The sequence below is a fragment of the Eufriesea mexicana genome, unplaced genomic scaffold (assembly GCF_001483705.2).
Source record: "Eufriesea mexicana isolate 0111107269 unplaced genomic scaffold, ASM148370v2 scaffold1523, whole genome shotgun sequence".
In the NCBI taxonomy this organism is placed as follows: domain Eukaryota; kingdom Metazoa; phylum Arthropoda; class Insecta; order Hymenoptera; family Apidae; genus Eufriesea; species Eufriesea mexicana.
Window position 1 is genome coordinate 222,105 of NW_016909723.1, and position 14,583 is coordinate 236,687.

Below are 14,583 nucleotides of genomic sequence, written 5' to 3' on the forward strand. Positions count from 1 at the left end.
GGTTTAAGTAAGGCAACATGGAGCGATACTTGTGAATCTTTCGACTTAGCGCATTTGAAACCGTGCAAGCAGGTGCAGAAAAGGAAAAAGAAAACAGAGACTGTGTAAGAAAGAGGTGTTTCTGATGACTGAATAGATCTGTTGGAAATAAAACGTTTAGAAAAGTACAGATAAACGTAAAATAAATGTATGATAGATGATACAAGCGCGGATAGCACAAACACATTTTGACAATCTCTCTGTGCATGTACGATATTTTCGCGGGATACTAGATTACATCGAAATTTGTTAACTTTTTCACTCACTATCGTAGTAGTAGCAGACACGCTTCTTGCTGTGTGGTAACGTTGACATTTTCACCGATTTTTTTCCACTTAATGATAAAATATCTGATATGAATTAAACGCGGACCGCGGAGTGTCGCGGCACCCACCGACAGGACACAGCGTCACTACAGATCTTAACTACGCGTGCGCAATATTCTATAATCAAGCTTTTCAATTTGTCACATAGATGGCAGTACGTTTGGAAAAAAGGAAAGAAAGAAATAGGAAAAGACATGGAAAAAAAAAGGAAAGAAAAAGATGAACTTAACCATAAAACGAGTGACGTTAAGAATAGATACGCGCTTACTAAAATTATGCTAGAATTATTAAAATTTATTTCAGAAAGAGATAAAGTTTAAAAGTTATAATAAAAATTAAGGGTTACAGAAAGAGAAACAGAAACGCATGTATGCATATGTACAGATAAAAGTCATAGTTTGTATCATGAGCATATAAATAAATTTATAAGTATTATATATACGTATATGATACTCATATTAATAATATATACGTTAATTCGAGAGGATTTGAAAAAGTATGATGAAATTGAAATAAATGTACAATTCTAAAAATCCTTCATTTTAGTCTGAACCATGAAGTAAAAAGCAATTGAAGTATTAAGAATATCACAAATAAACATAACTTCGGTAATTTGGTTAACAATTGTATATAATTGGTTGGATAAAATTACAAAGAAGTATATGTTTTTAATCTAGTTCTATGCTTAAATTTTATTCTTTATACATATATACACATACAAATATTCATGTACACATATACACATATCATCTATGTACAAAACAATTATAACACAAATATATACAGAAATAAATCTTTTATTTCAAAGCATTTGGCACAACACTGCCTTACATCGTCGTTTGCGTAAAGAGAGACGTCGCGTTAGAATAAAAAATCACAAAAGTAGATAAAGAAAATTTCAACGATTTACTAAAATATTAGAGTAAGAGGCGCATTTTTTGTATTCTCGTTTGCCAAAGAATATATACATACTTTGCAATGCTTCTACCTTGAAAAGATCTACATACATACGTAGGTATTGCAACGCAATTGTATTGTATAAAAAGGAGTAACGCAGTATCAAAAGAAATTTAACGTGTACACAAAAAAAAAGGCATCGTTTTGGGTAAATGCAGCAGTATCGATTTTGGCAGTATGATTTTCAGCATTCCAAATTAATCGCTTGATTAATTACAATATTAATATATATTCATGAAACATTTAAAATTTGACAATAATACAATTAAACGAATGTGTCTATAATAAATGCATACCGAGTAATGGAAATAGTCGTATTTGTTACAACGAACATATTGACATCCCATCTCCCCTTTCTTCAAGATGAAAGAAAGTGTTAAATAATTCGATGTAAACTTGCAGCAGCTTCAAGCAACGTGTCTCTAACATGTTTCGTTTCAAGAATAAAATCTCTATTATCCATCTCGTAAGTAATGTCGTTTCTTATCTTACCTTAAACAAACGTCCGAATCATATTTAGGTAATGTATTTGTACAAACTTTTCCGTATACCTTTGAAAAAATATTACATTTATAATTTAGTTATAAATGGACTATTTAGACCGATATCTTTTTCTCGTAGATAGAACATTTGATGTTAATGATCCAAGATTAGTTCTGATAAGTAACAATCGACGATGAAACAATCAGAAGTTTTAATCGAAATAGGACCTTACCTCTAAATTAAAGAAGAAATAGCAGACAAACTGGATTTTGGCAGTGGCATTGTGCATCGATATTTAAAATAAATTGAGATGGCATTGAGTCTTTCTTGTAAAATGAGTTACATATAATCAGTGCTGAACTTCACGAACTGCACTTTAGGAACGAGCATTTTTAGACCATTGCGAGGATTGGCAAAACACTGTTATCCACAATTCCTTAATCGAATTGTTATTGATAATGAAACATAGATTTCACGTGTCAATACTAAACGTAAATGACGATGATGGTTACCATATTAAAAATCTACGCGTTCTCGTAGATTTTCACGTAACAAAGATATCAATCACTGTGCGTATAATATTTAGATATTAGACATAAGACATATTTCATTTTGTACTTTTAAATGAAGATCAGACTATAGAAATAAATATGTATAACTAATAACATGATCATCTTTATGCTAGCTCAGTGGTGAAAGGACGATAATTAGTAAGATCACAAAGTAATGCCATCTCAATAATGATAATAATAGAAGATAGATCACGTACGATAAAGGCAATTTTGAAAAAATTGAAAATGAGAAGTTTAAACGAAGAATTTATATCGCATCTAACATATTCTTCTGATCATGCATAAAACGATTACCATTTATTCTAATCATTGCAACAATATTTAATCAAAGATTCGACTATACCGGGCAATTGGAATTAGTAAAGTGTGACTTCTTAAATACAACATTCAAATTGAATTCAAATGTTTTAAAAAAGTAATACAAATGTCATTTGAAAATAACGAATGATTACCGAAAACGAAAGTGGTCGATATATCGATGATTGAAAAATATTTGACACCGAAAGCTAGCACCAAGAAACTACATTATTCATGGGATGTCAATTCCTGTTCTACGATGATTATGATGATTACGACAATAGCAATAATGTATGAAACAAAGATGCATAAGGAATATATGTGCACGGAATATACACAATATTGATAATAAACAGTATTGCGAAAATAATTAGAAAATAAATATCGATCATTAATTAATGAATGAAAAGATTTTTCGATGAACGAACGAAATACCGATAAAGCTGCCGAAAACGGCAACGCAACCTTGTTTCAAGGAACAGTGCCGCTGCAAAATAAATTCTACAGACGCACATACACCATAAGTGTATTTTCAGTAAGTAAGTCATATTTTAATAAGTAAACGGCACTATCATCGTATGTTTGCCACGAAAATTTTATCGACGAAATCAATGTGCACTTATATACGCATTTAATCAGCGTAATATACGTAACGATCATCGAATTTAATACGTGAATATACATTAAATAAATTCTACGATTCGTGAAATGAAGAATAGACGAATAAAAAGAATCCCCTCCCCCCTCGATCAGGGACAATGTTAGAGCTATTTAAGCAAAGACGTATGCGTTTATCGAAGACAAGATAAAGCAAAGAAAACCGATGATGTTGTACGTTGTACCAATTCGCACGCATACCTTTCTTATCATTGCTTGTTGTTTTGCCAGTAAAAGCTAGAAATGTAGAAGCGTAGATCCCTTGTTTCCCTTTCTCTGTCTGTTTGTATGTTTGTTTCATAGGGAAAAGAATTTAAGGAAAGTTTGCGGAGGAATTGGAACATGAAGAGATGCTCGATCCACGTCTGCCAGTTTCTCCTGAAAGGCTGGATCTTGATCAGCGATACAGGGATGTCCAAGCGATCGCCAGAACAGACAGCGGCAATTGCGGCACAAGTGAATTATCTCTGCGTATTCTTCTCGCAAACCAAACGACCTATAAACGATTCATTAGCATCGATTTGTTTCGTGAATAGATAATAAAATGATCAGATGATACAGATCTGGGGCTAATAAGAATGGCGAATGAAAGCTCGTGGCATTTTAAGAAAGGCTACTGTCTACCTTCGTGCAATAGTGAATATAGTCTTCCAGTCTTTTCCAGGATTGCGTTGTCTAGTAGAGGCTATTTGCTGGGGCGTGAAATGATATTGGGCAAGTTCCCGCCAAATTCTTTGTTCCTGCGCGAGAATAGCTAGATGTTCACAAGCCTCCGAGGACGCCTCGATATCTCGTGGGTCACTGAGACGAAGCAGAACCTCCCGACGACATTCTGCGGGTAAATCCGACCACTGTGGCTGCTGTTCCTCGTCCGGCTAAAATCGAAACAACAACAACAAAGACCGGACGGTAGTTTGTCACTCTTTGCCCTAACTACTTTGCTTTCCTACCTGAGTTATGGTGATGGAAGAGGCAATTTGCAATATTCTCTCTAGGGCGGCTTTGTGTTTCTCCCACAAAATTACCGAACCCAATGGTCTACCGCCCCAACAACAACCCGTGCTAAAAGCTCGCACTCTTTCAATTAACCGACGAAGTTTTCCGGTTTGCTGCTGCGATAACGACACTGGCGAGCATATCGTAAGAACACGTATAAAAAACCACGTAAACGCGATCGACATATTATTTGGAATGGTCTTTACCTTCTAACGCCACTTCTTCCAACATATTGAAGAGAACCCGTTGAGCGCATCCACTGAGACCGCCCATCCTGTGACTGACCAGAAGATCCAACAATCGCACAATGTAATTGAAACGCCGGCAATCATGTACCGCGGATAAAAAGTCCAGCCTTTTCAGTGCATCGCTTAAACCGTTGAAACCGGCGATCTACGAATTTAGAGAAACACGCGTAGCCATGATTTTTCCTTTCTACGCTTAATCGTGTCTAGATATGGTGGGCACACACCCTAGTCGTGATCGTGATTTAACCCTAACAATAAATGTCGTTTGCAACAGATCTTGAAAGGAAAAGTCGATCGTTAATAGTCTCTTTCTTCCTTCTTATCCTTTTATCTTCTTTCTCCGTTGAATTTCATTTTATTTTTAAATCTCTTCTTTCTCCTCTTTTCCCCGACCCTATTTTCCATTGATTCTTTCTTTCTTATCGAACAAATACCATTTCTTCCCCCTTTCATGTGACTAAAGGTTAAATATAAGCATGGATGGAACGAGTCACTCACCTCACGGGTACATTTCAGCGTGATGCGGCAATGCGGCTGGACGGCGTTTTCTAAAATTATATATGGAAACAAAAAATTAACCGAAAAAAATACAAACGATGATCGCTCACTTCCCTGAGCGTCTCCGTATCATCGGGTAGCGTTTCAGTTTTTATTATTTTAATCGTGCGCCACATATATGATAAAATGACAATAGAAACGTCGAAAATGTGGCAAACATACTACTCACCTTTCTTTTTATCCTTCTCCTTTTTGTCAAGCGCATCCTTATCGCCGCTGTAAAAAATAAAATGGAACGATAATACAACTGTTATCTTCTTTAATACTACTATCTTGGGATCGATCGAATTCACCGCTGTCGATTTTTTCTTTCGTTACATGTGGGGGGACAAAGAAAAAGAAAATAAAGGAAGCGCAATTTTTTGTCAACAATTTTGATTGAGACTCGATCTTGGGTCAAAGCCTATCTTGAATGAAAAACGCAATGAGTTTCCTTCGTTTTTGTACACAAACCACCCACGTAGTGCAAGCAGTGATCTCAGGGTGAACGGTTTTACTCCAATTATCGTGTATGCATCTAAGAGAGAGAGAGAGAGAGAATTCGTGAGAAATTGGTTCCTACGAAATGTCCAAACCTAGCCCTTTGAACGTGTAATATACCGTTATTTGAAACAACGGAGGAGCTCGGTGAAACGACCAAGTCTTTGAATTGCGATGATACAGGATGATCGAGAAAGACCTTGCGGTAATGTGCTTACGCGACGCGGGAGGAGAAACCCTGCGCCATTAATCCGTAACATTATTATATAACCATCGGTGATACTTGGGTTGTAAAACGAATGCGAGTTATTCTACATATCCCGCTGTTTCTTAGTTACAAGAGAAAAATCCAAAGTTCCTATCGTAATTACTCCGTTTATACGCATCGAAAGGAATTTACAAGCTCTTTGAACTTATGTAGCGACAAAGAATGTTAAAACATGCAGAGGATTTTCAAGAAATATCGAAGCGGTTACTCTCTTATTGTGTATGTGTTTGCACGTGTGCGCGCGTATGTATGCCTGTGATCGTAAACAATGGATAATCGACGAAACTATAGAAAACAGAGTAAAACGATTTATTTCGAGCTATACGAATTTTCTTTCTCTTTTTTTCGATACCTTTCGACATCCAAATAATAGGCAGATTCCCCAGGTTGAAATGTTTTTCATATACAGACACGAGCTGTTGGTGAAAAAGTTGCAAATCGAATGTATTGGAAGGACTCGATGATGCGAGAGATTTGCAGAATTGGTACATATCGTGTTAGCTAGGTCACGACCTACTTCAACACGAGCACGAACGACAGCTTTCAATTGTATCGATATTTTGATCTTTTTATAATTTCGGAAATTTCTTCCTCTAACTTACTATTACTTTGGCACGTTCGTGACAAAGATAGCAAAGTACTAATTTCTCTTGGTTCTTTTATAGACATCGTAAACCATTATTCGAGCAACCATGATTGACAACGAACACATTTCACGAGTGAAAGCCAAGATTTTATGCGTTAAATTGTCTAACAAATGCAATCCGCTTCTCTCGTGAAGCGCGCGAAAGTGTAACTCGCTCTCTCGTTTATACTTTGCGTTTTGACATGAGCTATCACGGTTTTGTAAGGCTAATAGTAATAAAATAACGCTAATAATAAAGTTGACACGCGAACAAATGTAAGAATGCGATGAAACTCGTCGTAAGTATGTGTATCGAGTTAAAAAGAAGACGTTGGAACGCGCACGTATCTATGCATTAAGCACATACACACGCGTATGTACGTACATATATATTTTCGTGTCCATGGCATAGCGAATAAGCAGTTATACACGCACGCAATTATCTACCGTTCACTGAAAGTTCGATGCTTTGTCGATTCATTGTTATAAACAATCGGGAGGGCTTTAGTAGAAGACAAATTTTTTGTTTTCCCTCGTCAGAAAAATTGTACCGTTTCGGAATGAAGTAAGAATACGCGACAAAGAACAACACGGATAGACTATTTTTAGCACTACGTTTGTACTAAGAAGTTTAATAAAACGAACAAGCAACTTAGAAACTTCCATATCGAGTTAAGAAATTTTCATTCCACTGTTTCTTTTATATTTACTTGATGCTAAGACGATATTTATCATGAAACATTGAACCGATACGAATCGCTTTCGAAATGTTACACGTAAATGATTGGAAATGATATTAAATAGTTATCAGTCACACGCAACAGAATATTATATACAAAGCTACTGCCAGATATGAAAGCGTCGTTTAAAATTCCATCGATTCCGTTACATATAATTAGAAAAGTATTCACAACAGCTAGTATGTATTAAATGTGACATGGAGATGTTTCTTAGAAAATTAAAAAATTGATCAAAATTCGGTTTCCATGCTACCAAATCATTCTTTGTCTCTTATTAATTTCGTTCGCGTTAAACTGTTAAGTGTTTATCTAACGGTAAATGTAACGAATAATAGACGAGTTCGCAAGGATAAACAAACCAAGAACTGTCATTCGATCGATGTAACAGCTGTGAGATAGATGGAATATGTGAGAAATGATTGGTTGTGCGTCTTTGATATTATTCTATTAAACAAAGAATAACGTTGGAAATGCATGAATGGAGAAAAAAAACAAGAATTACTAATGACGTTACTTACCGAAGCAAGAGAGAAAGTGTTTTATTGTTAGCGCACTCGAGGATTTTTTTCTTTTCCCAACCCTCCACGGTTTTCACCCATTCTTCGCCAGGACTGCGCCAATCCTTTGATATGAACGGCATCGCTCGCAAGGTAATCGTACAGGACGGTTACTCTACTCGCGTATGCAAACCACAAGCGATTCTTCGTCTAACGATAAAATTATATTACGAACACACCTCACTGTACCACGGGCGTTCAATGTTTGCTCGTAAGACAATTTGGTCTGTTCGGTTTACTTCGCGGCTGCGATCGACCGCGCATGGCTTTGTTTTACTGACGTCACCTTGATATCAGCTGTGCAACTGACATGCACTCTCGACACACGCTCCGCCATCTTGAAATTTTTATCTTACGCATGCGCAATGAAATTTGTTCCAAAGGAGCGCCATATTCAGATGTTATACGATTCGAAAGATTAAAGTACCGCATAATAGTACTAATTTCGCATAATAATTTATTTTTCCTTTGCTTATATTGGTTTTATCAATTACAACGAAACTATCAACGAAACTATATATTTTTTTGTTTTATTAACTATCTGTAAAAATAAAATTATACAAACGTACATCGTAATGCATATGTTTCGATCGTACAAAAAAATTATATACCAGCATATATGAATCATGCTTATGTTACATTCATATTATTTACTTGCTCGTTTACTTCGGAAATAATATTTATGGGCACTGATTCTCCTTCTCCTTCTCCTTCTCCTTCTCCTTCTCCTTCTCCTTCTTCTTCTTTTTCTTCTTCTTCTTCTTCTTTTTCTTCTTTTTTTTCTTCTTCTTCTTCTTCTTCTGTTTCTGAATCCGTTGGTGGAAAATCTGGAACTACTATTGGAAAAGCATAACGTATAAATGTTAGCAATAATTTACCGATAATAATGTAATATTCATGATGCTATATTAATAAGAAATAATCAATTAATGATAAAAAAAATAATACGAGAATTACCATGTCTATTCAATTTCTCTTCTTTCGCGTCTATAAGGAATTTTTCTTGCGTTGATATAATTTCTTCCGCACTTGTACAAAGTGAATATTTTTTTAATAATTCGTCATTTAATTTTAAAAACGAGTGGCCCCAGGAAAATTTTCCGAGGTAAAACTTTGCTTCCTCGGGAAAACCTGTTATAATTAAAGTAGCAGCTATAGCTTCTACGCAACTTAACTGACAAGGTTTGCCATAATTTATTGGATTCGCAGCAACTAGAAACGGTAAAAGACGAGGATTGGGAGTTCTCATTCTACTAAATGGAGTATCTTCCAAACGTGCCCAACTACAATCGACGACTGCACAACCATAATTTTGTACGATATCTCGATCTGTTGGACTAACACACTACAACATGATATTTCAATTTGGGGTATCAAAAATGAATTCATTTTATGTATTTTACTAAAGGTATTCCATACCTTTTGACCAATTGGAGTAAGAACTAATCCGGAAAATCGAGCTCCTAACCTTAATATTTTCACTAAACCATGTCTAACCAATTTTCTACCGGAACACTTTTTAGGATCGCAATGCTCAAGATCCCACATAGCGATAGGGAAAAAACAGTCGAATCTATTTCCAAGTTCTTTATATAACCAAACATTTCATTCTAACCTGACACCTCATCTTCCTTATCCGATTTATCCCTTTCTTGACGATATCTTTCTTCTTTGCCAATAACATGTCGAGGTCGCCTCGTTAGTATTCGCTTTTTATTTCTCTTCCCGTGAGACGACATTTACAAAGTTTTAAAATGTTTCTTAATATAACGTCCCGTAAAAACACATAGACACGTGAAACAGATTTTCTCAATTTGAAGGTTACTTGTCAATAATGAATGTATTCAAAAGTCGTCGACAACTATATGTTGCAAGAACACACGTGCGTGCATATGCGTGGGTATGCAAACTTATTTTTAACAAAATGCTATATTTTATGACGCATAAAAATACTTGAATGTAATAATGTTATGTCATACAAACTTTCCTAACAACAAACAGTAGTTGTTTATTCTGAAATATTTTATTTACAATATTTCTTCATTTACCAATATGTTCATACATATTTCTAATCAAATATTCATGTATTATTTATCATCATAAATATTAAACTAAATTTATATATAATTATTGTTTAATAAAAGTAGAAAAGTTAAAATTATTGTAATTACTTATATGTATATATAAGACTATAAAAGTACCACTACGTTCAGACGGCCCTGGGACACTGTTAGAGTGGATAACAAGTGGCTGTTCTGTTCTCAATCACTCCGCGGAACACAAATCGTTCATTGAATTAGGTATTCTTTAAACATGTGTTTAAAGACAATTTGATTCGAATGGAAATGTCTAATTCAATCTTACATTACTCTTAAATTCAAGGTAGGTATTGATTTGTACCACTTTACGTGTTAGTTTTTATATTTCATATTGATACGCATTATTAAAATTATTATTTCGCAATCGTGTATAAAAACAGTGACTAGTTAATGCGTTTTTGTACAATTGAATATTTCCAGTTTTTTATTTGATGTTAATATTTATACTGTTCACGCCGCTTAAAGGACATGGATCCAGGTATTTTATTGAAGAAAATATATCGTTTGTTATTTTATAACGCTTTCGTATGCATATACAATGTTTAAATGTTTCAATTATCATTAATTATAAAATTAGGGTTTAGGATATTTGTAATAAATTTTTTCATATCACTACTATGTAACATATGGATATTGTTAAGATTTTATAAATATGCGATAGATTTTTTCCATTTTCTTGTAATATGCTAATTTATAAATGACAGTTAAATATATTACATGTTAATTTATTTTAAATATTATTATATCTTATGAATTGTTTAATAACTACTGGTTATATTTTACAAGAAAACACAAGGAAAGAAACAATTGTAAAGTTAACAGATTGGTTGCGTGGAATTTGGGAGATGAGACGTCAAACTGGTCCTGTACAACAATGGATAGATTCAATACCATCACCAATAAAATCCAATTTTTCAACAAAAAATGAAAATCAAGGAGAATCAAATAAAAAATGTAGTACTCCATTGGCTTCGACAGAGCCTAAGGATATTCCATATTCTATAGGATCAAAACAGATAACTATGACTGTATCTGCACCTATTAATGTTCCTAATGTAACTCCGATTAATACAACAAGTTTACCTAGGTATCATATCACAAAATAAGAAAAAAAAAGAAAAAAAAAACAGAAATAAGCAATATTTTGTATATGTAATTAAGGAAACGCCTATGTATGTGTAATTATATTTTTATATTTCATATATAGCTCATTAACTCATAAATTGGTTCGAGATCCAAGCTTGCAATCTGACAGCAGTCATTGCAGCAGCGTGGAAAGCTTATTAGAATTAAGAAAAGCAGACCCAGAAGCAATTTTACTTGGCCTTGGATTTGGTGGTTGTTCAAGTAGTCCGCAAGAAAATGGTTCCTTTTCTCGCATACCAAAAAGGTTTCTGCAGCCATCAAAGTTGAAGGGTATAGCCATTAATGATTTTATGAAGCAGCAGCAAGAGACTAGCGAATCTTTTGATTCTGTATCTTTAGGATATAGAGGTTTGACAGGTGAGATATATATAAAAAATTAATAAGTATGATAAACATGCAATAGAACATTAAATGAAGAATAAAATATAATTTAAAAGTTTTTACACTTTAATTTACAACAATTGAAATAAAGATATAAATTGAATGTTGTAGATAAATTATTATAAATTACAAATAAATTTGTATTATACAAATAGTAATGTTATAGGAAGTGATGACACTATATTTGTGTCTAGACATTACCCGCATCGCAGACATTCTGGACCAATTAATTTTGTAAGTCTTATGACAGTTAGGATTTCCAAATTTTTCTTGATTTTAAAGCAATTTTTGTTTCAAGTGTTTGAGGTTTTAATTTGTAGTAGACAGGGAAAAAGAAAAAAAAGAGAGAATTGTTTTGTTCATTTTCTTAATATGCTTAATTACCTCTGCTTATGAATATGTATACATATATTTTGTTCTTTTTAAATATCTTGATTTTTGCTATAAATAACGAGTAAATAGAACTTGCATGAAACATTTATTATGTTTGTGAAAATATTTAATGTTTGATATAAATATATAGCTATTTTTGTATTATAAATAAAGTAATTGTAATTATTTACGTGAAGTATAGCAATAAATACTAATTAAGTATAACAAATTTATTAAATATCATTAAATATTTTTAAGTTGTAGGATGTTCATTCATGAAAATAAAGTTACATATTTTTTATAATTTACACACTATATATTTTCATAAATTGTTGTTGTTTTTGTTTACAGATAATTCTAATATTATGTTTATTTGTTGTTAGCATGTAATGACGATATTTACTTGCTAAGAAATTTTAAATCTTTTTTTTTTCCCCTATGTGAAAGGCTCACCGTACGTAGCACCATCGGAGATCGTACAAAAAATTATGCAACGTTTACGAGAGCATGAAAGTCATGAACATGATCCATATGCAATATACAATTCGTATGATCAATACAGCCCGTTACACTGTAGTGGTACTCTTTCTGTGCTGTCTCCTAATAGTAGACAATTTTTGGAACGACCACGTTCAAAAAGCCCCGACATGCGTAATAAACGTATGATTATTGGTAAGAATCATGTTCCATCTGTTCACTTGTTAAATACTTTTCAAACAGACTCGTCTATTATATTTTTGGAAAATGTAATGTTGAACATCGAACATTGAACATTAAACATTAAATACTTTTAGGACAAAAGTCTTTCGCGTTTGGACACGATGGTGACCTAATCGAAATCGATCCGCCTAACGTAAAAAGATCATTCGAAGATACTTCAAGCAATGATTTGAACATTACAAAGAATTCACAAGTATTTAATAATTTAGCAGATAACGATGATAAAATAGTCGAGCAAGTATCTATTGAGGGAATAGGAAAAGTATTACCAAAGCGATTATCTTTCGACAATAGCACGGAACTTAATGATATCGATGTTAATTTATCGATACAAGCGCCTAAAGAAAATTTATATGAGAAAAATGAAACCTTGTACAAATATATCGATTACGAAAACATTTCTCAAAATGCAATTTTACCAAATGTGTCTGACACTCGAAGAGCTAGTGACGGATTCTGTGATATGAAAGATGGACAAATTTTATCAGTGGTAAATAAACGAAGACACAGCGATGGTTTTGTGCAAACTACCGAATACAATAACGATACTATTTTAGCTCGAAAAAGAAAGACTTTGAAGCGTCAAAGTAGAATAAGCGATGCAGATGCGACAAATTATTGCAGTTTAAATTTTTGTAAGCCTGATACAGCACAATGCAAAGAATTGGTATATGATGTTTGCACGAAAAGTAACGTTTCCGCCAAATTGATTGTAAATGTTAATGAAACAACAAGAATAGATGGTGAAACTAAAAAGTATAATGTAACAAAATGTTCACAGATGTTTCCCAAAGAAACACATAACTGTATAGAATCAACAAACGATAATTTGAATAAAGAAAAACAAGATAACGAATGTTGTATCGAAGATATTCAATCAGTAGGGCAAATGTGTATAGATGAAGAAGAAAGGGCAACTTGTTGTTGTCATTCTGGTACTAAGAAATATTGGAAGAAAATGGAAAAAATTATTCAAGAAAATAAAAATTTGGAAAGCATGGTAACAAAAAGTAGAAAAGAAATGGCAGAAATTCGGGAAATGTTGAACAGTGTATTGTCCGTGCGGTTAGAACCTGGTTTTTAACGTAAATTATATTAGAAATGAGAAAATGCTATATTCTAGCTAATATGATGTTAGAACATTTAATGGCCTTAAATTAATATCGACTACGTGTTTTTAAAATTACTTCGTGTACTTTGGACAAATAATCCTTTTGAATGTATCTTTCAAGCATCATACTATATTTAAGAAAAGTGAAAATTATCACACAAGATAATAAGTATATCATAAAAAATATCAATGCTGTAAAACTGCATTTTTGTTCAAAATAATTATATTTTCTTTTGTTGTCAATTTAAAATAAAGATGTAAATATTTTGTTATAATTTAAAATTTTTATTTCTTAGTAAATATTATGGATAATCTAATGTCCGTTTATCTCATATATTTACAGATAACGTATATGGTTGGTTCCATTGCTACGAAATAATTTTAATGTTTTATTATGTTTGAAAACTATAGCTATTGCGTTATTATTTTCTTGTTCCTATCCTTATAACATGCTACATGTTTGTTTAATGTTGAGATTTTCAGTTTAATTTTATGTCAATATATAAATTATTCTATCGTTCAATCGTACATGATATACATGTATACATTATATCGTAACAATGACGATTGAAATAATTTTTAATGATTCTTCATTTCATACTTAACATTTCAAAAATTGTACCAACCGTAAACAATGGATTTTTGTAGTGAATAGTAAAAAGATTTGAAATTCTAGTCCCATACATTTTTGCGTTAATAACGTGCTTTGACTTTCATAAACAAAAAAGTGAAAGATAAAAATAATTAATAATAGCAGTAGTGGTAGTGGAGAAGTAGCAGTAGTAGTAGTAGTAGTAGTAGTAGTAGTAGTAGTAGTAGTAGTAGTAGTAGTAACAATAGTAGTAGTAATGATGGTGGTGGTAATAATGATAATAATAATAAACAGATCCATCCTCGATTGAGAAAATAAAAAGTAAAGATTCGCTAAATTTTGATAAAACGTATGCTTAA

At 33.0% G+C, this 14,583-nt stretch overlaps 4 protein-coding genes across 6 annotated transcripts in view; 1 reads left to right on the top strand and 3 right to left on the bottom strand.

The window, feature by feature from the left end:
- HDAC1 (histone deacetylase 1) overlaps positions 1-440 on the bottom strand; it is a 3,898-nt gene extending 3,458 nt beyond the window's left edge. The window contains exon 1 of the mRNA XM_017901404.1: positions 306-440. Within this exon, the coding sequence (XP_017756893.1) occupies positions 306-354 (49 nt within the window). The 5' untranslated portion in view covers positions 355-440. The remainder of the gene's footprint in view (positions 1-305) is intronic.
- A 2,200-nt stretch (positions 441-2,640) lies between these two features.
- LOC108548494 (F-box only protein 32) lies at positions 2,641-8,050 on the bottom strand. The gene is made up of 7 exons (XM_017901438.1): positions 7,765-8,050; positions 5,303-5,349; positions 5,074-5,123; positions 4,534-4,720; positions 4,282-4,457; positions 3,956-4,206; positions 2,641-3,827 (listed from the first exon to the last, which is right to left on the bottom strand). Exons 1-7 carry the CDS (start codon positions 7,884-7,886, stop codon positions 3,629-3,631), a joined length of 1,032 nt encoding a protein of 343 aa, XP_017756927.1. The 5' UTR covers positions 7,887-8,050; the 3' UTR covers positions 2,641-3,628.
- A 35-nt stretch (positions 8,051-8,085) lies between these two features.
- Positions 8,086-9,670, bottom strand: LOC108548402 (ribosome biogenesis protein TSR3 homolog). The gene is made up of 5 exons (XM_017901319.1): positions 9,424-9,670; positions 9,223-9,376; positions 8,761-9,148; positions 8,558-8,639; positions 8,086-8,140 (listed from the first exon to the last, which is right to left on the bottom strand). Exons 1-5 carry the CDS (start codon positions 9,540-9,542, stop codon positions 8,086-8,088), a joined length of 798 nt encoding a protein of 265 aa, XP_017756808.1. The 5' UTR covers positions 9,543-9,670.
- Positions 9,671-10,030: 360 nt separating this feature from the next.
- olf186-M (Ki-ras-induced actin-interacting protein-IP3R-interacting domain olf186-M) lies at positions 10,031-13,768 on the top strand. Of its 3 annotated transcripts, none has more exons than XM_017901436.1 (5): positions 10,031-10,185; positions 10,689-10,989; positions 11,110-11,405; positions 12,249-12,473; positions 12,596-13,768. In XM_017901436.1, exons 2-5 carry the CDS (start codon positions 10,748-10,750, stop codon positions 13,603-13,605), a joined length of 1,773 nt encoding a protein of 590 aa, XP_017756925.1. In that variant the 5' UTR covers positions 10,031-10,185; positions 10,689-10,747; the 3' UTR covers positions 13,606-13,768. The 3 variants fall into 3 exon arrangements, with proteins under 3 accessions (XP_017756925.1, XP_017756926.1, XP_017756924.1); XM_017901437.1 differs by having other exon boundaries at positions 10,718-10,989; XM_017901435.1 differs by lacking the exon at positions 10,031-10,185 and adding an exon at positions 10,329-10,380.
- The last annotated feature ends 815 nt before the right edge of the window (positions 13,769-14,583 follow it).

Bases quoted from the DNA above. Each gene is read 5' to 3' on its own strand.
- LOC108548494 (XM_017901438.1), bottom strand. From the start codon at position 7,886: ATGCCGTTCATATCAAAGGATTGGCGCAGTCCTGGCGAAGAATGGGTG. The intron at 4,458-4,533 runs GTAAAGACCATT...TATGCTCGCCAG, and splicing joins GGAAGAAGTGGCGTTAGAAG to TGTCGTTATCGCAGCAGCAA. The intron at 4,207-4,281 runs GTAGGAAAGCAA...TTTCGATTTTAG, and splicing joins CTTCCATCACCATAACTCAG to CCGGACGAGGAACAGCAGCC.
- LOC108548402 (XM_017901319.1), bottom strand. From the start codon at position 9,542: ATGTCGTCTCACGGGAAGAGAAATAAAAAGCGAATACTAACGAGGCGA. The intron at 9,377-9,423 runs GTCAGGTTAGAA...ACTTGGAAATAG, and splicing joins TCGGATAAGGAAGATGAGGT to ATTCGACTGTTTTTTCCCTA. The intron at 8,141-8,557 runs AGAAGAAAAAGA...AAAAATTTCAAG, and splicing joins GAAGAAAAAGAAGAAGAAGA to ATGGCGGAGCGTGTGTCGAG.
- olf186-M (XM_017901435.1), top strand. The intron at 10,990-11,109 runs GTATCATATCAC...TTTCATATATAG, and splicing joins AATACAACAAGTTTACCTAG to CTCATTAACTCATAAATTGG. The intron at 11,406-12,248 runs GTGAGATATATA...CCTATGTGAAAG, and splicing joins AGGATATAGAGGTTTGACAG to GCTCACCGTACGTAGCACCA.